Source organism: Megalobrama amblycephala, linkage group LG24 (genome assembly GCF_018812025.1).
Source record: "Megalobrama amblycephala isolate DHTTF-2021 linkage group LG24, ASM1881202v1, whole genome shotgun sequence".
Classification (NCBI taxonomy): domain Eukaryota; kingdom Metazoa; phylum Chordata; class Actinopteri; order Cypriniformes; family Xenocyprididae; genus Megalobrama; species Megalobrama amblycephala.
Window position 1 is genome coordinate 20,113,226 of NC_063067.1, and position 23,810 is coordinate 20,137,035.

General features: G+C 37.4%; 1 protein-coding gene across 1 annotated transcript in view; it reads left to right on the plus strand.

The window, feature by feature from the left end:
* lrp1ab (low density lipoprotein receptor-related protein 1Ab) overlaps positions 1 to 23,810 on the plus strand; it is a 129,951-nt gene that overhangs the window by 72,259 nt on the left and 33,882 nt on the right. The window contains exons 17-41 of the mRNA XM_048177354.1: positions 72 to 197; positions 342 to 458; positions 558 to 638; positions 728 to 895; positions 3,153 to 3,335; positions 4,101 to 4,298; positions 4,886 to 5,131; positions 5,446 to 5,643; positions 8,437 to 8,641; positions 8,735 to 8,899; positions 9,348 to 9,592; positions 11,463 to 11,594; positions 12,607 to 12,834; positions 14,613 to 14,787; positions 15,607 to 15,701; positions 15,800 to 15,949; positions 16,072 to 16,212; positions 17,151 to 17,276; positions 17,366 to 17,497; positions 17,585 to 17,719; positions 17,819 to 17,948; positions 18,073 to 18,199; positions 18,808 to 18,959; positions 19,118 to 19,242; positions 21,373 to 21,747. Coding sequence (XP_048033311.1) covers positions 72 to 197; positions 342 to 458; positions 558 to 638; positions 728 to 895; positions 3,153 to 3,335; positions 4,101 to 4,298; positions 4,886 to 5,131; positions 5,446 to 5,643; positions 8,437 to 8,641; positions 8,735 to 8,899; positions 9,348 to 9,592; positions 11,463 to 11,594; positions 12,607 to 12,834; positions 14,613 to 14,787; positions 15,607 to 15,701; positions 15,800 to 15,949; positions 16,072 to 16,212; positions 17,151 to 17,276; positions 17,366 to 17,497; positions 17,585 to 17,719; positions 17,819 to 17,948; positions 18,073 to 18,199; positions 18,808 to 18,959; positions 19,118 to 19,242; positions 21,373 to 21,747 — 4,155 coding nt within the window. The remainder of the gene's footprint in view (positions 1 to 71; positions 198 to 341; positions 459 to 557; positions 639 to 727; positions 896 to 3,152; positions 3,336 to 4,100; positions 4,299 to 4,885; positions 5,132 to 5,445; positions 5,644 to 8,436; positions 8,642 to 8,734; positions 8,900 to 9,347; positions 9,593 to 11,462; positions 11,595 to 12,606; positions 12,835 to 14,612; positions 14,788 to 15,606; positions 15,702 to 15,799; positions 15,950 to 16,071; positions 16,213 to 17,150; positions 17,277 to 17,365; positions 17,498 to 17,584; positions 17,720 to 17,818; positions 17,949 to 18,072; positions 18,200 to 18,807; positions 18,960 to 19,117; positions 19,243 to 21,372; positions 21,748 to 23,810) is intronic.

Below are 23,810 nucleotides of genomic sequence, written 5' to 3' on the forward strand. Positions count from 1 at the left end.
TTGGGCTGCTATATCCGCCATCGCAACAAACAAAACATTACTGAGTGCACCTTTAAATTGTCCTGTTTCAGATCAGCACACCTGTCCTGCAGACCGCTTCAAGTGCCAGAATAACCGCTGTATCCCCCTGCGCTGGCTTTGTGATGGAGACAATGACTGTGGGAATGATGAAGATGAATCTAACAGCACCTGCTTGGGTATGCATTAATTGCATGTTAATATGATTTTTAAGTATTTTTTATTTTTATTTTTTTAAATAAATATCATTGTGCAAATATTTCCTGGTGTACAATGGCCGTTATGTGCTTTGCAAATTAATCAGGTTTTATTTTCTCTCCCAGCACGCACTTGTCCTTCTAATCAATACCCATGTGCCAGTGGCCGTTGTATCCCTGTCTCCTGGACATGTGACTTGGATGATGATTGTGGAGATCGCTCAGATGAACCAGCGTCTTGTGGTATCTAAATTTGAGCCTCTTTTCCTTTTGTCATCATGCCATACTGACACTTTAAGAATGATAACCTTTTTCTTGATCTCCTCATGGTTTTCTCTCTAGCATATCCTACCTGTTTCCCGCTCACTCAGTTCACCTGTGCCAATGGACGCTGCATCAATGTCAACTGGCGTTGTGATAATGGTTAGTTTCTAATGCCATCCACAAAATTGCAAGTGTCATACATTAGCTCACTGTGTCCAATAACCAACTTAATGTGTGTGTGTCCTCAGATAATGACTGCGGGGATAACAGTGATGAAGCCGGCTGCAGTCACTCATGCTCCAGTGTGCAGTTTAAATGCAACAGCGGCCGCTGTATTCCAGAGTACTGGACCTGCGACGGAGACAACGACTGTGGAGATTACAGCGATGAGACTCATGCCAATTGTACCAATCAGGGTGAGTTTGGACAAGTATTATTTTGTTAAATTGAAAGAAGTGTAATTCCAAGCACATAGTTTTCTTCAGTTTTTGGGAAATACGACTTCAGTCATAACAAACCGAAATCTGATCCTAAACTAGCTCACACCTACTGAATGCCCACTTTTTATTTATTTGTTTGTTTTATTTTGTCTTATTTATTGATTTTATTTAATTTGAGATATTTAAAAAATTTGTAAATAGTGTAATAATTTTTAAAACTATTTATGTATGTTATTTTTAAATAAGTAACAAAATAATTAAACAAATAAACAAACTGGTTTTATTTTCCAACAATAAACATAATTGCTTAAGTGTTGTTTTTTATTATTTATTTATTTTTTATTTTTTTATAAATTGTTTCAATAAATTGTTTACTGTTTATTTCAAGTTTATTATAAAAAAATAACAAAATATGGATAAAATAAAATGGTCATAACAGGGCTTTGAAATTGTAAATCCCATTGAAAATAATGTAAAATGATTGTTTATTTTCCTGAGGTGGTTGATCAATATTTTCTTAAGATTAAGCACTATCTTTCACTGATCATTTGTTAAAAAAAAATATATATATATATATATTTTTTTTTAGTAGTGTCAGGTTCTATTTTTTACCCTGATTGTATTATGTAAATGGTCACAGTTTATTCTCTGAAGTTATTTTAGTGGTGTGCGCCTTCTGAAGTGTCTCTATATTTTGAGCGAAACCACAGTGACTAATGCAGCTCAGCTCTTCATTAACTCCAGTAAATCATGATTTCACAAACCAGACTGTCATCTTTCTCTTTTTTTTGTGGCATGTTGTAAAATACGTAAAACCCACAAAATCTTGAAGAATGTCTGAGAGGAGTGCAGGGAGTCCCTCTGGAGAGCAGTGTTAATGACTGCTCTGAGAGCCGCTGTCATGTGGGATTACGCAAGCACAGATGTGCCAGGACGCTTGACGCATGAGCTGCTGGAGTATCTACACACATGTGCATTTTTGTCTATCTCTCTCTCTCTCTTTCTCTATCCCTCCTAACATGTTCCATTAAAGTGGCTTTATAGTTGTTAATTGGTCAGTGTTTGGCCGGGCCCTGAAATGGAGCAGGAATAGAGGGTAAGGTTCTGTTTTTGGGGTCTATGCTCTGTCCTTCGCTTCTCTAATCCCTATGGCTTGCTGGTGCTTAATAGACTCACAGAATCAACGTGGCAGAACCAAGCCAGAGGCCTAATGAGAGCGCTGGGCCTTATGGGAGCCTGGAAGTGTTCGTGCCTGTGTAAAGATGTAGAACTGTAAGGGGGCATGCTAGCACGAGTTGTGGTGTAGAGTTGTGTTTTATAATGTCTTCGAGTTTGCTACATTTTGGAGTAGGGACGTTAAAGTAACGGTACTTCAGTACCAATTCAGTGCAAAAGTATAATGTAGTTTTTTTGTAGTATTGAAAACTTAATTCAAGTTAATATTCAAGTTAATATTTAAGTTAACATTAAAAAAATAGATTGTGTTGAGTAGCATATTCATTTTTAAATATTTAAGATTACATTACTGTTTACATTTACAAAAGTATTGGAATTTATTCATTTTCTAATAAAATGTTTATTAGCACTATATAACTGAGTATATTTGAGGACTTTAGTATGCTTTTTTGAATAAAATTTTTTAATTTCTTTAAAAATATTTGAAGGTTACATGCCATTATTTTAATTTGTCAAAATTTATATTTATATATTTATAACTTTTTTAAATGGAGGAGTGTGTTAATTGGCATATTCATTTTTGCTAAAGTATTGAACTTGACATTGAGAATTATAATATTACTTGCACAATATTATAGTGTGAGTGTGAGTGTGCAGCTTGAGCAGTATGATGTCATTCGGGTCAGTTCACCCCAGCAGATTCTGTTCTAGGACACACTTCTCTCTGTTTACAGACAAGGTCTGGTTTTCCGCTTCCCCCTCTCCAGACTCTGCCAGACGCTAACCTTTGTCATGAGGGAAAGCCTTTATGTCCGATGCCTAATGATGGCCGTCACAGTGCCAGCCCTGGACCGTTGTTCATGAGAAAGTTTGCTTTGGTTCAGAGTTCATTGTGGTTGTGCCTCACGCTGGTTACACTCTCCATCCCTGGGAAATGATTTTTGACGTCAGGAAGCCCAGCTGTCATTATCGTCAAATAATAGGATCTGTATCCATGCCTTTTGTATGCATATTCTCATGCACTAATTGCACTTCCATTTTCTGTCTTCCTCTACAGCCACGCGGCCTCCCGGCGGTTGCCACACGGATGAGTTCCAGTGCAGAATGGACGGCTTGTGTATTCCCATGCGATGGCGGTGCGATGGAGACACGGACTGCATGGACCTCAGCGACGAGAAGAACTGCGAGGGCGTCACGCATATGTGTGACCCTGCCGTAAAGTTCGCCTGCAAGGACTCAGGTTAGCACAGCCTGAGTCATGTTAAATCCAAAAAGCACTCCTTAAAGACCCAAAATCAAAAGTTTTGTTACTTTTTAGTCTATCTGTGTTAGCTTGAATGCCATCTATATGCTAGTGTGCTCCTAAAAATGTTAATTTAGCAGATTACACATTTATAGTTTTCTATTATAGGAAACAAATCAGAATTATTTGATGACACATCTTGCACCCAGAAGCATATACCCATTTTTGTCCAATAAAATGAAACTGCCCTTCGCCCTCAGTTATAAATACCTGACTAGCAGTATTGCCAGTGTTGGGAAAAAGTTACTTTTAATAGTAATGCTTTACAATATCGCGTTACACCCTAAAAATGAATGAGTTTTTGTGTAAGTGAAATGAGTAAATGCATGCTCACATTTAGTCTAAAACTACAATAGCCATCATCGCCTCTGCACTTACTCACGATTTCTCTCAACATGGAGACAGGAGAGGTGTCAGTCAATAAATAGGAAAACAAAGTAACTTATTTGAAAAAGTAACTCAGATATTTTGTTGTAAATTTAAAGGTAATGCGTTACTTTACTTAAAAAAAAAAAAGTAATCTGATTACGTAATTCGCATTACTTGTAATGTGTTACCACCAACACTGAATATTGCTTTGCTGATAATATAGTTTGTGATGAAATTTCTTTTATTAAATTTGAAAAAATGCTAAATAGAAGCATTTTTGCAAGTGATTTCTGACTTTTTGGCTTCTTTTTCTGTTACTTTGTGTGTTTTTAGCTCGCTGTATCAGTAAGGCCTGGGTGTGCGACAGGGACAGCGATTGCGAGGATAACTCAGATGAAGAAAACTGCGAGGCTCTTGAGTGCAAGCTCTCCCATCATGTTTGTGCCAGCAATGACTCCATCTGCCTACCTCCTGAGAAACTGTGTGACGGCAAGGATGACTGCCCTGATGGCTCGGACGAGAAGCTTTGCAGTAATATACATTCACGCAAATACAAATACACTCAAGTTAAAGGGATGGTTCACCCAAAAATGAAAGTGTTGTCAATTTTAGCTCAGACTCATGTAATTTTAGATTTGTTTGCTGTATTTTTTCCCCCTGTGGAACACAGAATACTTTTGTTCAGCAAGGATTTACTAAGTTGTTAAAAAATTACATTTTGAGGTTACTAAAGCTTTATATAGTTTTTATGTATTTCTACAGTTACAATCCATAGTGACCACAGGCTGTCAAATTCCAAAACGGACAAAAAAGCACCATAAATTATATTACATATCACATAGCTCCAAAAGAATATAGTACAATGGCTTGACAGCCAGTGAATCCACTGATTATATATACAGAATTTACATTTTTTGCATGAACTATTTCTTTTAAATCTTTCACAGTTTGCATAGAGCACTCCACTTCTACATGTTTCCCATTAGCTTATGACAGAGAATTGATTTCAAATGAAATAAGCACATTCTCTCCAACTCATTGTTTTTTGTTTTTTTGCCAAATTTGCTGCTAGTTACTCACAAACACCCTTTCAATCCCACCCACTTCTTCTTCTTTAGATCTTTGCACGATGGATAATGGAGGCTGCAGCCACAACTGTACCATCGCACCTGGTGAGGGCATCCTGTGCTCCTGCCCAGCTGGCATGGAGCTGGGTACCGACAACAAGACCTGCCAGATTCAGAGCTTCTGCGCCAAGCATCTCAAGTGCAGCCAGCGCTGCGTGCAGGAGAAGGCCACTGTTAAGTGTGCCTGCTACGAGGGCTGGGCGCTCGGACCAGACAGCGAGAGCTGCAAGAGCACTGGTGAGGGAGAGACAGGGTGGAGAATATGAAAGAAAAAAAATAAAAATTTGAGTTTTACTTGATCTCTTGAAACGACTGAATAAAAGTATGACATATTTGGATAAGATGTACAATAATAAATAGGCATTGTATATAACTAGTTTTTGCTGGAAACTCCAACATTTCCTTTTATTGTTATATAATGTTTTGTAATTATATTATATTATTTTATACTAAAAAGTCTTGTCTAGTGACTTTCTGGAGATTATGTAGTAAAACCAAAATGAAAGATTAGCAGTATATTGTCCTAATTTGCTGTGTCCATGTTCTTTTAGATCCATTCAAGCCCTACATCATCTTCTCCAACCGGCATGAGATCCGTCGGATTGATTTGTACAAGGGCGAGTTCAGCGTGCTGGTGCCTGGCCTGCGTAACACCATTGCCCTGGACTTTCACCTCAACCAGAGTGCCCTCTACTGGACCGATGTGGTGGAAGACAAGATATATCGGGGAAAGCTGTCAGAAAACGGAGGTAAATGAATGTGGTTGTTCCTGTTGCTAAGAATTTACTGTTTATTCCTGGTTAAATAGAGCTTATGCTGTTGATTAGAAGAGGAAATAATAGATGCCATCAACAGAGCTTAAACTGTATTTAACCCAGTCTGCATTATAATTTTAATATTCTATATATTGAAATTAAATATGGAACATTTATATTTGGAGTATTTGGTTTACTTATATATAGTCTAGTATGTATTTATTTTTAGTTGGAAAACTTTATTAGTTAATGGCTTTAGGGAAAAGGGAACTTCACTCACATTCTTTTGTTTTACACACTTGTTTAAAGTTCTGAATTGACTTTGTGTTCTTGCTGTGTTGTCCCACATTGTTCTGTTCTTTTCAGCATACCAAGTTAGTCCGTAATTATTTCAACTATTTTCGGTTCACAAAACCACAACGTCTGTGTGTGATCATAGCACAAGAATTTGGATGCCTCTGTCTTTACCCATTTGACTCATTCCTGCATTGCGTGACTACTGGCAGAGTAAAAGTAACGTGTCGGAAGCACCATTTCGCTTCTAAACACGCGCACACACACCTCCCTCCCTTTCCGAACAGCTCTTTTCAGCGATACAATACACTGTCCAAGTTTTGGATTCCTGCTGTCATTTTTGACAGAGTAAAAATATGACCAATGTGGCTGCCAACACTGAAACAATGTAACAAAGTGTTGTTTCTCAACCCCCATTGGAGAGTCTGCGCTGTCTCCAGCCCAACAGAGAGCTGTTCTAGACCTTTAATTACTGCTCTGTATGAGAGTCTCACTCACAGATCAGAGAATGTCTTGCCCTGATTGGGAATTTTTTATTTTTTCTTCCACATGGCTGTAGCTCAGAGTGGGGGAATATTTATTGCAGCATTGACTTATATGGCTTTCAGGCTGGAAACAATCAAATGATTTCTCAGCCAATATACAGTCTAAGACCATTGGCAAATTCTTATACTGTGCTTTTTTTTTACTGTTTTAATACAAACTTTTCATTAAAATGTATTATATGCATAACAATTTGAGTGAAATGTTGACCTGTGAATTTCAGTATGAATTTTCAGAAGTCACATGATCAGTGTCACAAATTTTCTTTTTCGATTAGTGACCTAGAAATAGTGCAGAATCTTATATCTTAATATTTCCTTATGGATGCAGAGTATAACAGCGCTTTATTGATTATTGGCCAATATTAGATTTTTTTTTTTTTTTTAATTGGTATTGCATTATATTTGGTGTTATATTTGGTAATTCTGCATTCTCATTTTCATCTATTTTTACATTTAGATTACATTTGCCATCATCTAACGTTAACTTAGTTAAAGGTGCCATTGAAAGTTTTTTTACAATATGTAATATAAGTCTAAGGTGTCCCCTGAATGTGTCTGTGAAGTTTCAACTCAAAATACCCCATAGATTTTTTTTTAATGAATTTTTTTAACTGCCTATTTTGGGGCATAATTAGAAATGCGCCGATTCAGGCTGCGGCCCCTTTAATTGCTCGCGCTCTCCACCCCCTCCCGAGCTCTCGACTCTCATTGCATAAACAAAGTTCACACAGCTAATATAACCTTCAAAATGGATCTTTACAAAGTGTTCGTCATGCATGCTGCATGCATGCGTCGGATTATGTGAGTATTGTATTTATTTGGATGTTTACATTTGATTCTGAATGAGTTTGCTAGTGCTCCATGGCTAATGGCTAATGCTACACTGCTGGAGAGATTTATAAAGAATGAAGTTGTGTTTATGAATTATACAGACTGCAAGTGTTTAATAATGAAAATAACGACGGCTCTTGTCTCCGTGAATAAAGTAAGAAACGATGGTAACTTTAACCACATTTAACAGTACATTAGCAACATGCTAACGAAACATTTAGAAAGACAGTTTACAAATATCACTAAAAATATCATGATATCATGGATCATGTCAGTTATTATTGCTCCATCTGCCATTTTTCACTGTTGTCCTTGCTTGCTTACCTAGTCTGATGATTCAGCTGTGCACAGATCCAGACGTTAATACTGGCTGCCCTTGTCTAATGCCTTAAACATGGGCTGGCAATGCAAATATTGTGGGCGTACATATTAATGATCCCAACTGTTACGTAACAGTCGGTGTTATGTTGAGATTCGCCTGTTCTTCCGAGGTCTTTTAAACAAATGAGATTTATATAAGGAGGAGGAAACAATGGAGTTTGAGACTCACTGTATGTCATTTCCATGTACTGAACTCTTGTTATTTAACTATGCCAATATAAATTCAATTTTTAATTCTTCACCTTTAATCTTTAAAGGGTTAGTTCAACCAAAAATGAAAATTCTGTCATTAATTACTCACCCTCATGTTGTTCCACACCCATAAGACCTTTGTTCAGCTTCGGAACACAAATTAAGATATTTTTGATGAAATCCGTATATTACTCGTCCATAGACGGCAATATAATCACCACTTTCAAGATCCAGAAAGGTACTAAAGTCATTGTTAAAATAGCCCACGTGACTGCAGTGGTTGAAACTTAATTTTATGAAGGGACGAGAATACTTTTCGTGCGCAAAAACAAAACAAAAATAACGACTTTATTTAACAATATCTTCTCTTCTATGTCATTCTCCTACGTTGTTTACGTTCAGCGCTTTCAGGTTCTACATCAGAACGCCGACTCATTATTGCCCGGCTCCTGCGTCGGCATCACACGCATGCTTTTTTCTACGTTTTTCAACATCCTAAACATTTTATTTCTCGATTTAACTTCTCCATGTCTTTGTCTTTCAGCTCTCACTAGTTTTGAGGTGGTGATCCAGTATGGTTTGGCCACTCCAGAGGGACTGGCTGTGGACTGGATCGCAGGAAACATCTACTGGGTGGAAAGTAATCTGGATCAGATCGAGGTGGCCAAGCTGGATGGTACTATGCGTACAACGCTGCTTGCTGGAGAGGTGGAGCATCCGCGTGCAATTGCGCTTGATCCAAGAGATGGGTAAAACGTCATAATTTGACAGTGCTGTTATTTTTCAGTGATCTGAATGACAGAACTAGGTTGTTACAAGTAATGTCTTTTTTTCTCCCCCAGTATTCTGTTCTGGACAGACTGGGACGCCAGCTCCCCCAGGATAGAGGCTGCGTCTATGAGTGGGGAGGGCCGTCGCACCATCCACAAAGAGACTGGGAATGGTGGCTGGCCCAACGGTCTCACTGTGGACTACCTAGAGCGCCGTATCCTGTGGATTGATGCAAGGTATGCACACGCTATTGGCACTAAAAGCAAAGTAACCCAACATGCTAAAGTATCCACAGTTAAGGCCCGTACACACCAAGAGCTATAGCTATAAAGATAACTATATCAGCAACCACACCAACGCATGATATCATTCTGTTTATTGTAAGCGTGTGCTGCTGTTATGTCGTCTGCAGCTTTAAATGCTCGAGATCTTTAAAGTATGATGGATTCTGATCGCTATCAATGTTTTTATTGTTTATCAGCTAGAAAAAAAACGTTTTGAAAGTGATGCTAACAATATCGTATCACTGTGCCGTTATCATTTTAGTTGTGGTGTGCACTCTGCTATTCTTTTATCTTTAACGCATTTTAAAGCCATATCTTTATTGTTATAGCTATCATCCTTGGTGTGAACGGGCCTTTAGTCACCTTGATATTCTAATAATAATTAAAATTGTATCTTTAGATCCGATGCCATCTACTCTGCGGCTTATGACGGGTCCGGCCTGATCGAGGTGCTCCGGGGTCATGAACACTTGTCACACCCCTTCGCAGTCACCATGTATGGAGGAGAGGTCTACTGGACGGACTGGAGGACCAATACTCTGGCTAAGGCCAACAAATGGACGGGACACAATGTGACAGTCGTCCAGAGAACAAACACTCAGCCGTTTGACCTTCAAGTGTTTCATCCATCTAGACAACCTCAGGGTGAGAACCAGCATGATTTGACAAACTACACTGAAAGACTTCAGTGTTGCTGAAGTTGTGAACATCAGTGTTGTTACTGTTAAAGCTGCTGTTCATACATTTTTTTGGTTAAAAATGATCCAAAATCAATTTTTGAGCATATACATAACCATTTCCATATACATTACCTAAGCCTGATTCACAACGGTAAGCTTGTAAAAATGTTTTATAATTCGGGTGGTACTGGTGGGTTTTCGCAGGAAATTCGAGCATGCAGCCGTTTGTCTTTGCGTCAATACGTCACGTCCGTTTACATAAAGAACGAGTCCCAGGCAGCTAACGTAGTAGGCTACAACGCATGTGAGGCGGATCATTTATAGCCTTTTCTTACAGCAGCTGGAATAATTGAACTTAGAATTTTGGTGGCAGATTGTATGGTATGACAAATTAAAGGGTTAGTTCACCCAAAAATGAAAATTATGTCATTAATGACTCACCCTCATGTCGTTCCACACCCGTAAGACCTCCATTCATCTTCGGAACACAGTTTAAGATATTTTAGATTTAGTCCGAGAGCTTTCTGTCCCTCCATTGAAAGTGTATGTACGGTAGACTGTCCATGTCCTGAAAGGTAATAAAAACATCATCAAAGTAGTCCATGTGACATCAGTGGGTTAGTTAGAAGTTTTTGAAGCATCTAAAATACATTGTGGTCCAAAAATAACAAAAACTACAACTTTATTCAGCATTGTCTTCTCTTCCGGGTCTGCTGTATATCCACAGTGACGCTGCTGCTGCTTCTTCTACAGCGGTTGGCTTCCAGCTTATTGGTGCATTACCGCCCCCCTTCTGCTCCGGACTGTGACGTGATTAGGACATCCGCGAGTCCGCGGATGTACACCTACGCACCATTTTAAAAAATATAGCAATACCAAAATACCAACAATGTAGAATAGCTTGAATACAGCATGTGTCTCCCCCAGACTGTAAACGAAGCTCGGGCGCACCAGATAACACGTCATCAGCGTCACTGTCCGGAGCAGAAGGGGGCGGTAACGCACCAATAAGCTGGATGCCAACCGCCATAGAAGATTTTTTGGGTGAACTAACCCTTTAACGTTAGAGATTAGACTGTACAGAAATTGAAATCTACAGGTAAAGCTAATACACACTAAATACACATAGAGAATTTGAGAACAAAGTATAACAATAATAATAATTTGCACGATTTGACGTGATCCAAGCTAAGCGATTTTGTTAGATTAGTGCGATTTACTGTAATGCTTTTTTTTCCCATCAGTTAGTCAGAACAAAAGTGGCAGATTTGTTGCTTGCTTGTTCAGATGACATTCTCTGTTGAAAATTCTTATTTTGGTCATACTTCCAAGACTACAATCTGTGATTCCGAAGTGCAGTATCCACAGTGGTATGGTGACTGACAGCAAACATTAGATTCATCCACACTGAGGAGCCGTGCCGAGGCACAACGCAAGTAAAGATAATAATTCCACAAACACCTGCAATTGCAGGTTTCAAACAGAGATGGCGACAAAGAGGCAAATTTACGGACTGCAGCTTTAACTAAAACTATTAAACATTTCCGTTAACTGGAATAAAGCTAAAATAAAATATAAATATTAGATTAGATTAGATTAAAACCTTAACAAACTTAAGCGAAAATGAGAAATGTTCATAAGTATACTGTAAGTTGTAGTACTGAAATTACTAAAACTGAAATAAAGCTAAATACAAAATTAAAAAAAATAAAGTTATGAAAGTGACAAATAACAAAACCACTAAAACTTAAACTAAAATGAAAATGAAAACTAAATATTAAAGTATATAAGAACTACTAAAATAACACTGGTGAACCTTTTTTCCTCCTTTGCAGCTCCAAACCCATGTGCGGCGAATGACGGGAAGGGGCCGTGTTCTCACCTGTGCCTCATCAACTACAACCAAACCTTCTCCTGTGCCTGTCCACACCTCATGAAGCTCAAGGCAGACAAGCACACTTGCTACGGTAGGCTCCTCGTCTCTTAGCCTTTAGATCTAATCAAATCTCATTTTTTACTTGCTAGCAAGTTCTGAATGGAATACTGTTTTACTAGTTACTGAATACCGCACAATATATTACATTATCCAGCAGACGATGTGCTCTATTGTTTCAGCTACAGGAGCAATAAAAAAACATTTTAAACGACATTCACCTCACTACATTTTATCTAGCAAATGTATTAACTATAGCTGTTCGATTTGCTACTGATATTATTTCCATTTAGTATTCTTTCAAAAGGTACTAATATGCACCTCCCCAGTAACAGCTTTTGTACCTTTTTTTTTTCTGAGAGTGTATGAGTTGCAAAACAGCACTAGACCTTTCTTTCAGATTCCATTCGCGTTGGCGCTAGATCCTCAGTGTTAGATTTTTCAGGTCTGGCTCGGAGTATGTCAGTAGTCTTGTGTGGGCTGTAAATCTTGTTTAACAGTCAAGAAAACAACAGTGCACCCTGTCGCCAAGATGCACGATCAGTGTTTAGTATTCAGCAGCGTAGCCTCCATTACGGCTCTATGGAGAGCAGAGTGATTGGAGTAGAGGACCTGTAGGTTCAGTGATGAATTAACATTGACATTAGATAGTGGGAAACACGGGACTAGGAGCCGCTCTCTCTGTTCAGGCTAATCGGTATGGCGAGTGTACATCAGTATTTCAGACGAAACTGTAGTCTTTGCTACTACTGTGCATTTTTTACAGTTATATGTATATGTGTGTGTGTGTGTGTGTGTGTGTGTGTGTGTGTGTGTGTGTGTGTGTGTGTGTGTGTGTGTGTATGTATGTATATATATATATATATATATATATATATATATATATATATATATATATATATATATATATATATATATATATATATATATATATAAAATAGCATATACTATATTGTGTATAAAAATGTAATTTTGTGTATGTGTATATGTATATTTTTATATGTTTTGCATATATATAATGTCATATTTCTGATTTTACTTTGCAGAGTTCCGTCAGTTCCTGTTGTACGCTCGTCAGATTGAAATCAGAGGGGTGGATATTGATAATCCCTATTACAACTACATCATCTCTTTCACTGTGCCCGACATCGACAATGTTACAGTGGTGGATTATGATGCTCTGGAGCACCGCATCTACTGGTCTGATGTCCGCACTCAAACTATCAAAAGAGCCTTCATCAATGGGACTGGTGTTGAGACGGTTGTGTCAGCTGGTGAGATGATAGTTTGAGCTTCAAAATGTATTCTAAGTAGAGATGCACCGATTGATCGGCCAGGGATCGGAATCGGCCGATTTTTCTCATGATCGGCCCGGATCGGTGATCGGCCGATCAGTCTCACTTCTTACCGATTCCGAGCCGATCTTTTTTGTTACCAGCGGCACAGGCAATAACGTCAAATGCGCGTTCTCGCTTTCTTCTCTGTCACAATGAAGTGTGACACACCCGCGCGGGCGCCTCCTCTCTTTCACTCGTCTCATTCGCTCCGGGTAAATAGTGCTTACTGCGCATAATTTTAGTCATTCCCGGCCCGCAGGTTTCGCGCTCACACCGTAAGCGCGCGCACCACTGATCTATATAAGTGAAGCGAAAAAGCCACGCTCCGTCTCAAACAGAGACAGAAGTCAAACAGACTCACAAGTACCAAAACGAGTAGCATAATGCGCTTAAACTGTCAAATACATACACAAGTATGTCAAAACCAGCGGCACAGGCAATCTTGGCGAGTACACAGATAAACACTGTCAGTTTTGAATCGTTAAATAGTTAAGAAAGTGAACCCATGTTCTGTGTAACAGTATTGGGTCTGTTGAACACCGTTCATAAACTCTTAAAGGGACAGCAGTCCATTATTCCTGCTGCTGTCTGTCATGTTAATCAAAGAACAAAAGACAAAGAAAATCAATTTCAGCTCTTTCAGAAATACGTTTTATAACTTTAATAGTAAGAATTGATCTGTATTAATATTTACAATAAAGACTACAGAAATTAAGGTAACAAATGTAAAATAACACTGAATGTGTCATTTTACATTTGATTACTTTAATTTCTGTAGTATTTCTTACCTGAATAGAAACCCAGTTAACCCAAAAAACTTAGTTTCATAGCTCTCTTTATTCTATTGCATTTATTTGAGCTGTTTATATTTTATTTCTGACTTTTACTTTTTTTTTTTTTTTTTTTTTATGAAAATAAAACTTTGCATTGAAGAAAAGTAGATTTTTGTTTGTAGTATATGTTGTCAATTATAGTTCTTAGAAAGAAAATCGGAATCTGCAAAAATCGGTATCGGCCGATCTCACTAACAAAAAAATCGGAAATCGGAATCGGCCAAGAAAATTGCAATCGGTGCATCTCTAATTCTAAGTATACATTTGCCCCAAAAATATTTGAACACACAAAAATTTAGTTTTATTTTTTTATTGGGATATCTATTTTATCTTTTATAACCTAATAAAACACAATAAACAGCGATTATAACCTACTGAACTTGTTCTTTTGTGAAATACCGTATATACAGTAGTGTTCAAAAGTTTGGCATCAGTAATACATTTTTTGAAAGTAATAAGTACTTCTGCAAGGGGGCATTAAAGGAATAGTTTATGCAAAAATTAATTCATTATTTACTGACCCTCAAGTTGTTTTGAACCACGAAATAAGATAATTTGAAGAATGTGGGTAACCAGACAGTTGCTGGTCCCCATTGACTTCCATAGTATGAAAAGAAAATACCATGCGTCTATCACTTTAAATTGATTAAACATGACAGTAAAAACATTTATAATGTTACAAAACATTTCTATTTCAAATAAATGCTGCTCTTTTAATCTTGGTGAGCATAGGAAGCTTCTTTCAAAAACATTAAAAACTCTTTCTTTATAGTGAATGCTTTATTTTGATATCAAAAACAATGACTTTCATACTTTAAATGTCCTAAAGTGTTACATTCATGTTCAGATTTTCTTCCCTTTTTCCCTCTTTTTCTTTGCTAGACCTTCCTAATGCTCAGGGTCTAGCCGTTGACTGGATCTCCAGAAACCTCTTTTGGACCAGCTATGATACGAATAAGAAGCAGATCAATGTTGCACGGCTGGATGGGTCCTTTAAGAACGCTGTAATCCACGGACTGGACAAGCCTCACTCATTGGTGCTACATCCTATCCTGGGGTTAGTACAAGTACGCACACATGCACAATTTAGGCTTAGCATTTGTTTTTTTCTGTCATTTTAGTCTCTTTAGCCTCTTTCAGCTTGTTTAGTAGGCCACATTTGGAGAGGAGCAGATGCTGTGCCAGTATGCTTCTGGCAGAGATTTTAAAAGCTTTAGATGAGAAATGTAGACGTTGCTCATTAGCGTGAGCTATAGGTTGGACAATATGGCTGCCCTCATGTTGCACTTCTCAATCTGTTGCTGTGTGGCTAATGTGAACCAGATGTGCTTGTTACAGTGCCAGTTTGCCAGTTTCCAATAAAAATAGCGAGCATGTCTATGCAGACAATATAAGTCACTCAACTAGTTTTTCATTTGTTTGGTATGTTTTCCCTCTACAATTTTTTTTGATAAATTAGTGTTTATTTCTTCTGCCACTGGCAGTACATCACAGCATTTTGGAGCATTCTGTTGACTGACATATGAAGACACTTTCCAGGCATTTATTTTTAAACCAAACCAAAATAAATGTCACAAAGCCTTTTTATGTGCAAAATCTCAATACTACAGAACCTCAACAAACATGGTGCTTTTTGCAAATAAATGTTGTTGTTGTTGTTGTTAACTAAAACCAAAGCTAAGCTGAAATAAATATGAAGTACTAAATGTATTCTATAATGAAAACTGTAATAAAAATATATTAAAGCTATTTAAAAATATTTTAAAAAAACAAACTAATACAAATGACAAAAGAACATAAAATTATTAGTTGATTGATATCTACTTTATTCCAGGCTACCTTTTAATCTTATGCTTTGCATATTTTTTAATTACAGAAAGCTCTACTGGCTCGATGGGGACAACATCAGTATGGCCAACATGGATGGGACCAACCACACATTACTGTTCTCCAATCAGAAAGGCCCAGTGGGTGAGTGACCTTTCTTGATTGTGTGCCTTCTGTTTGCCTAAAGCTAAAAGAAGGATTGTTGGAGATGATGTTTACACTTCGACTTCTTCCTGTGGCAGGTCTGTCCATAGACTTTCACATGCAGCAGTTGTACTGGATCAGCTCAGGGAACAGCACCATTAACCGCTGTAATCTGGATGGCTCTGGACTGGAGATCATTGAGGGCGTGAAAGGAAAACTTACCAAAGCTACAGCCCTCGCCATCATGGGTGAGAGAGCACAAGTTTCTCCACACAAATTCTTAATATTCAGGAGTGTATATTTTCAGCTCCCGACTCTGCATTATTAAACCTTAAATTTGGAATTACTGACTGACCTCTTTTATGTGTAGGAAATAAGTTGTGGTGGGCCGATAAGGGAACAGATCAGATCGGTACATGTGACAAGAGCGATGGAGGCAACTGGAAGGTTCTCCGAAATAACACCTCACCCATGATGTATATGAAAATCTACAATGAGACTGTGCACCAAGGTGTGTGTTTTCCTATTTGTATTGATTATGTAACCCTAAAATGTGACCATGGACCACAAAACCAGTCGTAAGTTGTATATTAGTTGCAATAGCCAACAATACATTGTATGGGTCAAAATTATCGATTTTTCTTTTATGCCAAAAATCATTAGGATATTAAGTACAAATCATGTTGCATGAAGATATTTTGTAAATTTCCTACTGTAAATATATCAAAAATGTATTTTTTGTGAGTGGATATGCATTGCTAAAGACTTCTTTTGGACAACTTTAAAGGCAATTTTCTCAATATTTAGATTTTTTTTTTTTTATTTTTTATTTTTTGCACAAATTGACCCTTATGACTGGTTTTGTGGTCCAGGGTCACAAACGTATCTGACTTTGTCCCCATAAATATGGAAGTGAAAGTGAGAAATTGGTCTTTGTAAGTTTACCAATGTTATTACATTTTAATGAATGCTTAAAATTAAATTATATAATATAATTTATATTAATTCTTTAACCATAAAATGCATATGACTTTGTCCCCATAAATACATATTGAGGTGAAAATGAGAAATTCTTCTTTATAAAATGACTACATTTTAAAAGGAAAAATTGTTGTGATTTTTATTAAACTATTAATTAATTATAAATTAATAATTAAATAATTAACAATATATTTTTTTAATTATTAAAATGATTTTTTGTTTAAATCATTTAAAATGATTTACTAAATATTCAGTCTAAAAAAAATCTAATTAAATGTTAATATAGTTCACGTAATTAAATAAAGGGGAATTCCTGGATTGATGACAAGACATATGAAATATTAATATAAAAGATAATTATAATAGATTAATACATTTTAATTAATGTTTAAATAATTGTAAAACAATATAGATACTGTGATGCTATTAATCACAGATGATACCATTTGGATGTGATATCTACTATAGGTACCAACCTCTGCAGTAAGAACAATGGTGACTGTTCTCAGCTTTGCTTGCCAACTTCACCAACGACAAAAGCCTGCATGTGTACAGCTGGATATAGTCTGAAGAGTGGCCAACAGTCCTGTGAAGGCAAGATCTCATACAAATATCACTAATGTACCTATTTGCTTTGATATGAGCACATTTTAACATTGTGTGTTTTGTTCTTTTGTATAAAGGCATGGGCTCGTTTTTGCTCTACTCTGTGCATGAGGGCATCCGTGGCATTCCTCTGGATCCATTAGATAAATCTGATGCCCTGGTACCGGTGTCGGGCACCTCTCTTGCTGTGGGCATTGACTTCCATGCTGGTGAGCACGCAGATGTCTTTGTGTACAAAGATTCAGTCTGAAAATTGCCCCAAATGCAACTAACTTTGTGCTTCTTGTGCCCTGTAGACAATGACACCATATACTGGGTTGACATGGGCCTGAGCACTATTAGCCGAGCCAAGAGAGACCAGACCTGGAGGGAGGACATTGTGACCAATGGCATCGGACGTGTGGAAGGTATCACCGTTGACTGGATCGCAGGTGTGTAAATATGCAAACACACAATTAAAACATATTATATATTAGTTTGTTTTAACACTTACAGTGTTTTTTTTTTTTTTTTTTTTTTTTTTTAAATAGGCAACATCTATTGGACGGATCAAGGCTTTGATGTGATCGAGGTGGCCAGGCTCAACGGCTCCTTCCGCTATGTGGTCATCTCTCAGGGTCTGGACAAACCTCGTGCCATTACTGTACATCCAGAGAAAGGGTGAGGAAATGTGCATGTTTGTTTAGTAAAGATGTGAATGTGTGTGTCTGAACATGAGAAAATAATGTATTTGCTTTGTGTTCAAGGAAAAAATGATCTTGGACTTATGTATTTATGTGTACAGGTATCTTTTCTGGACGGAGTGGGGTCAGTATCCACGCATCGAAAGGTCTCGTCTGGACGGTTCGGAGAGAATAGTTCTTGTCAATGTCAGCATCAGCTGGCCCAATGGCATCTCCATTGATTACCAGGTTTGTACATAAACATGATGCACCTCTTTTCCAGAGCAAGCTTGTTATTGGTTCTAGTACCAAATTTGGTATTTATTGTTGGTTCTAATGCCAAATTTGGTTCTAGTACAAAATTGCTAATCAGAATGTACTTTAAAAAGACCTTTAGTTATTACTATTATTATTAAACACTACCGTTTGAAAGTTTGGGCAAGATTTTTATTTTTATTTTTTTTTAATTATTACTTTTATGAAGTAAGGATGCATTAAATTGTTCAAAAGTAACAGGAAAGATATTTATAATGTTACAAAAGATTTCTGTTACAAAAACTTTCTGAAAAAACATATCACGATTTCTACAAAACATGTTTTCAACATTAATAATAATTAGAAATGTTTCTTTAGCAAAATCAGCTTATTAGAATATTTTTCAAGGATCAGAACTGTATTTTTGATCGTATAAATGCAACATTTATGAGCATAAGAGTTTATTTCAAAAACAAACAAACGAAAAATGTTATCAATCCCAAACTTTTCAACAGTATTGTATATTTAATTATATATAATAATAAAAAGGCAGTTAAACCACAATGCTAAAGTGAGTGCTATATCACTAATGTTGTATATAGGAGGGCCTTCTGTATTGGTGTGATGCCCGCACAGACAAAATTGAGCGCATAAATCTGGAGACTGGAGAAAACCGTGAGCTGGTGCTGTCTAGTAACAACATGGACATGTTTGCCGTTTCTGTCTTTGAGGAATACATCTACTGGAGTGACAGGTGCAAACACATTATTCCTTTACTATTGTCTATTATTACCTTTTTTTTAGGTGACTCCTTTCATTCATATTCATTTATGTTCTCAGAGATTTTTATGCCTTACTCTTAAAGTGGATTTAACAGATAATGAGCTGTTTATCTTCTTATGTTTCCAATAGGACACATGCGAATGGCTCCATCAAGAGAGGAAACAAGGACAACGCCACAGATATGGTCTATCTAAGAACAGGCATTGGTGTGCAGCTCAAAGATATTAAAGTCTTCAACCGTGCTAGGCAGCAAGGTGTGTATTTTCCTAAACAAGGATGCCCAAGAACCACTTATTACTATAAAGCAGGGGTTTTCAACCATAAGAACCAGGGCTGCACATTATTATTAAAAAAAACATTGCAATGTTTACTTTCTGCGATATACAGGTGCTGGTCATATAATTAGAATATCGTGAAAAAGTTCATTTTTTTTTATTGTAAATTATTTTAAAAAATGAAACTTTAATTTATACTACATTCTCTACATGTAAAGTAAAACATTTCAAAAGTTTTTTTTTATTTTTTTATTTTTTTATTTTTTTTAATTTGTTGATTAGAGCGTACAGCTAATGAAAGTCCAAAATCCAGTATCTCAAAATATTAGAATATTTACATTTGAGTTTCATTAAATGACCATCCCTACAGTATAAATTCCGGGTATCTCTTGTTCTTTGAAACCACACTAATGGGGAAGACTGCTGACATGGCAGTGGTCCAGGAGACAATCATTGACACCCTCCACAAAGAGAGTAAGTCACAGATGGTCATTACTGAATGTGGTGGCTGTTTACAGAGTGATGTATCAAAGCATATTAAATGCAAAGTTGACTAGAAGGAAGAAATTGGGTAGGCAAAGGTGCACAAGCAACAGGGATGACCGCAAGCTTGAGAATACTGTCAAGTAAAGCCGATTCAGACACTTGGGAGAGCTTCACAATGAGTCAAATGAAGCCAGAGTCAGCGCATCAAGAGTCACCACACTCAGACATCTTCAGGAAAAGGACTACCAAGCCACTTCTGAAACAGAAACAACGTCAGAAGCATCTTACCTGGGCTAAGGAGAAAAAGAACTGGACAGTGAACAGTGGTCGAAAGTCCTCTTTTCAGATAAAAGTAAATTTTGCATTTCATGTTGAAATCATGGTCCCAGAGTCTGAAGGAAGACTGGAGAGGCACAGAATCCAAGCTGCTTGAAGTCTAGTGGGAAGTTTCTGAAGTCATTTGGAGGGGCGTGACGTCTGCTGGTGCTGGTCCATTGTGTTTTATCAAGTGCAAAGTTAATGCAGCCATCTTCCAGGAGATTTTGGAGCACTTTATGCTTCCATCTGCTGACAAGCTTTATGGAGATGCTGATTTCCTTTTCCAGAAGGACTTTAGCACCTGCCTACAGTGCAAAAACCACTTCCAAGTGGTTTGCTGACCATATTACTGTGTTTTATTGGCCAGCCAACATGCCTGACCCCTGAATCTATGGGATATTTTCAAGAGGAAGATGAGAAACAGTCGATCCAACAATATACAGATGATCTGAAGGCTCAATAGTGCCTCAGCAGTGCCACAGGCTGATCACTTCCATGCCACACTTCAACGATGCTGTAATTTGTGCTAGGTTTTAGTAGTATTAGTATTACGTGCTGCCGACCAAGTATTGAGTGTACAAATGAACGTACTTTAAAGAACTTGAACTTTTCTGTTTTGAAAATCCATTTTTTGATTGATCTTAGGAAATATTCTAATATTTTGAGATACTAGATTTCGGACTTTCATGAGCTGCACGCTCTAATCATCAAAATTTTAAAAAAAGTTTTACTTTACATGTAGGAAATCTAGAATATATGAAAGTTTCATTTTTAAAAATAATTTACAATAAAAAAATGAACTTTTTCACGATATTCTAATTATATGACCAGCACCTGTATTGCAATATGAAGAAATACAGGAATGTTCACCAGATCACTTCTATAACTATATATGTTTATTCTATAACTATATTTTGTTGGAGAGTGCAAAATAAAAATACTTTAAAAAGCTGGTTCACACTTTTTGGTTTACTCTTTACAAGAATTAACGCAACCCTCATTCAGTAACCAACTAAGTTAAAAAATATATCTCTTAAAATTATTGAGCTCATAGGGCAGACTCCCACTTTTTTGACTAGTATAAAATAGTAATATTTATGTCTTAATTTCTTCATTTTCAAACGTTAAACTATCAAGCTTTTTTTCTGACGAGTTGCCGGCAAATGGATGTATGCGCTGCCGGTTTCAGAGTGAAACTTGGCACTTTGTATGAGGGCAGCTTGTTGTTTGGTGAATAGCTTATAACAACAGTAACTGTGTTAACTTATTAATATAATACATAAATTAACCTATTATTGTTTGCAGGTACCAACGTCTGTAAGGTGAACAATGGTGGTTGTGAACAGCTGTGTCTGTTCCGTGGTAATGGCAATCGTACCTGTGCCTGCGCACACGGCATGCTGGCAGAAGATGGCCACAGTTGCAGGGACTATGATGGCTACCTCCTCTACTCGGAGCGCACGATACTGAAGAGCATCCACCTGTCGGATGAAACAAATCTCAATGCTCCCATTAAACCCTTCGAAGACCCGGAGCACATGAAGAACGTAATCGCCCTTACCTTCGACTACAGAGGCGGCGGTGGAAAGGGAGCCAACCGGATCTTCTACAGCGACATCCACTTCGGTAACATTCAGCAGATCAGCGATGACGGCTCTGACCGCAAGACCATAGTAGAGAGTAAGTGTTCAATCTTTTTTTATTCATGTTCATTGTTCTGTATTGTGCAAATCATCTGGAAGAAGGTAACAAGAATATGTGTAAATAAATGATAATTAATGAAACCAATCACTTGAATAAAATAAATGTTATTTAATTTGTAAATACAGACCTACCCGATGCAAATGTCTTGTTTTAATCGGACTCCACTTCAGTTTAGTCTCAGCTTCACGTAGATACGCATACACATAACTGTTTGAATGTTTTGGGTCAGTAAGATTTTTTAAAAAGAAATTAATGCATTTATTCAGTGAGAAAGTGACACTTTTTAAATTGTTACAAAAAAATGTATTTCAAAAAATGCTGTTCTTTTAAATTCATCAAAGAAACCTGAAAAAAAATCACCAATGTTTCTACAAAAAATATTAAGCAGCACAACTGTTTTCAACATTGATAATAATAAGAAATGTTTCTTGAACAGCAAATCAAAATATTAGTATAATTTCTGGAGGATCATGTGACTATGAAGACAGGACTAATGATGCTGAAATTCAGCTTTGACATCACAGGAATAGTTTACATTAAATATTTGAAAATTAGAAAACCATGATATTAAATTGTAATAATATTTCAAAATATTTTTATATATATATACATAAATATGCACATGGACAGCAGTCATTACTTAAATAATTGAGATTGTCTAATCAGAAGCAATAATCAAGTATTCCAGAGAGACATGTAATATTATGTACATATATTTATTTTATTAATTATTAAAAACTGTCTTTGAATGCATATCATTTTAGCCAGTTAGACAGGATGGGTGTTGAAAATGTTTATCAGCTTTCGGTTTGCGTTGCTGCTGTTGTAAACTTTCTTCTTGATATGCCATATAATGAATCAGTAAACATACATGCATTCAGCTGTAGTTTCAAATCTATTAAACATCTGACATTTCAGATTAACTGAAGTACATTGCTTAACAAAAAATAATGGTTATACAGTTTCACATAATGACCCATTATTAGATAATAGGTAATTCAGGTCGAAGGCTATTTCTGGCAGAACAAATCAATGCAGTTCAAACATATGCCTTATATTTAGTATCTTTATCTCAGTACATCATTACTCCCATTGCTGATATTGGCTTTTATAGCAGAAGCACATTTAATGCTTCTCTATAGTCGTGTTCTTTATCCTCAGGGCTGTGGAGGAGTTTCCAACTCCACAGGGTTAAAGGGCTGCACTATGGCTCTTCCTGGACATATAATGCACCTACATCCTTTGCAGCACACCCGTCCCAATGACAGCAGCTCTCGCCGAAATTTGTTTGACATGAAAGCGTAGAGCAGCGGATTGGCTACAACTGAAGAGCTCGCTAGCAGCCGGGCGATAATGCCGAACTTGCGATGATGTGCTTGTGCACTACTACTGGTACCGATGAGCAAGAACATGAGGACGTAGGATGGCAACCAACAGATGGTGAAGACTAAAACCAACAGAACCGACGTCTTTGTCACCCGGTTCTGGTAGCGCTCCATTTGCGGTGCACTAACTTGCAGTCGCGTCCTTCGTAAGAAGCCATAGAGTTTGGTGTACATGATGATAATGATGACCAGAGGTAAAGCGAAGCCAATCAGGAACAGAATGGCACTGTAGACCAACTGGCTGAGGTCTGACAGAAAGGCAAAGCAGAGGATAGGCGTCGTTCTCAACTGCCGGAAAGCAAACTGTGGTGCTGCAAGAGCTATAGCTGGCACCCACATGAGAATCAATGAAACCCGCAGCCAGCGGCGCATTCTGAAACGATATGTCCAGTTGGGGTACACCACAATCAGGTAGCGCGTTACCGCTAATGCAGCTAGAGTGAATACGCTCGCCGAGTTACAGGCAACTCCCAAGAAACTGATGACTTTGCACAGGACGCTGCTGAAGGGCCAGTAGCCCAGCGCTATAGCCGCGGTGTGGAATGGCAGGCATATGAGCAGCAGCAGATCTGAGGCACTCAAGGCTAAAAGTAACATATCTGTCCCTTGAATAGACTGGAGCCCATTCTTCCTCCTCCGTCCGGTCAGGACGTA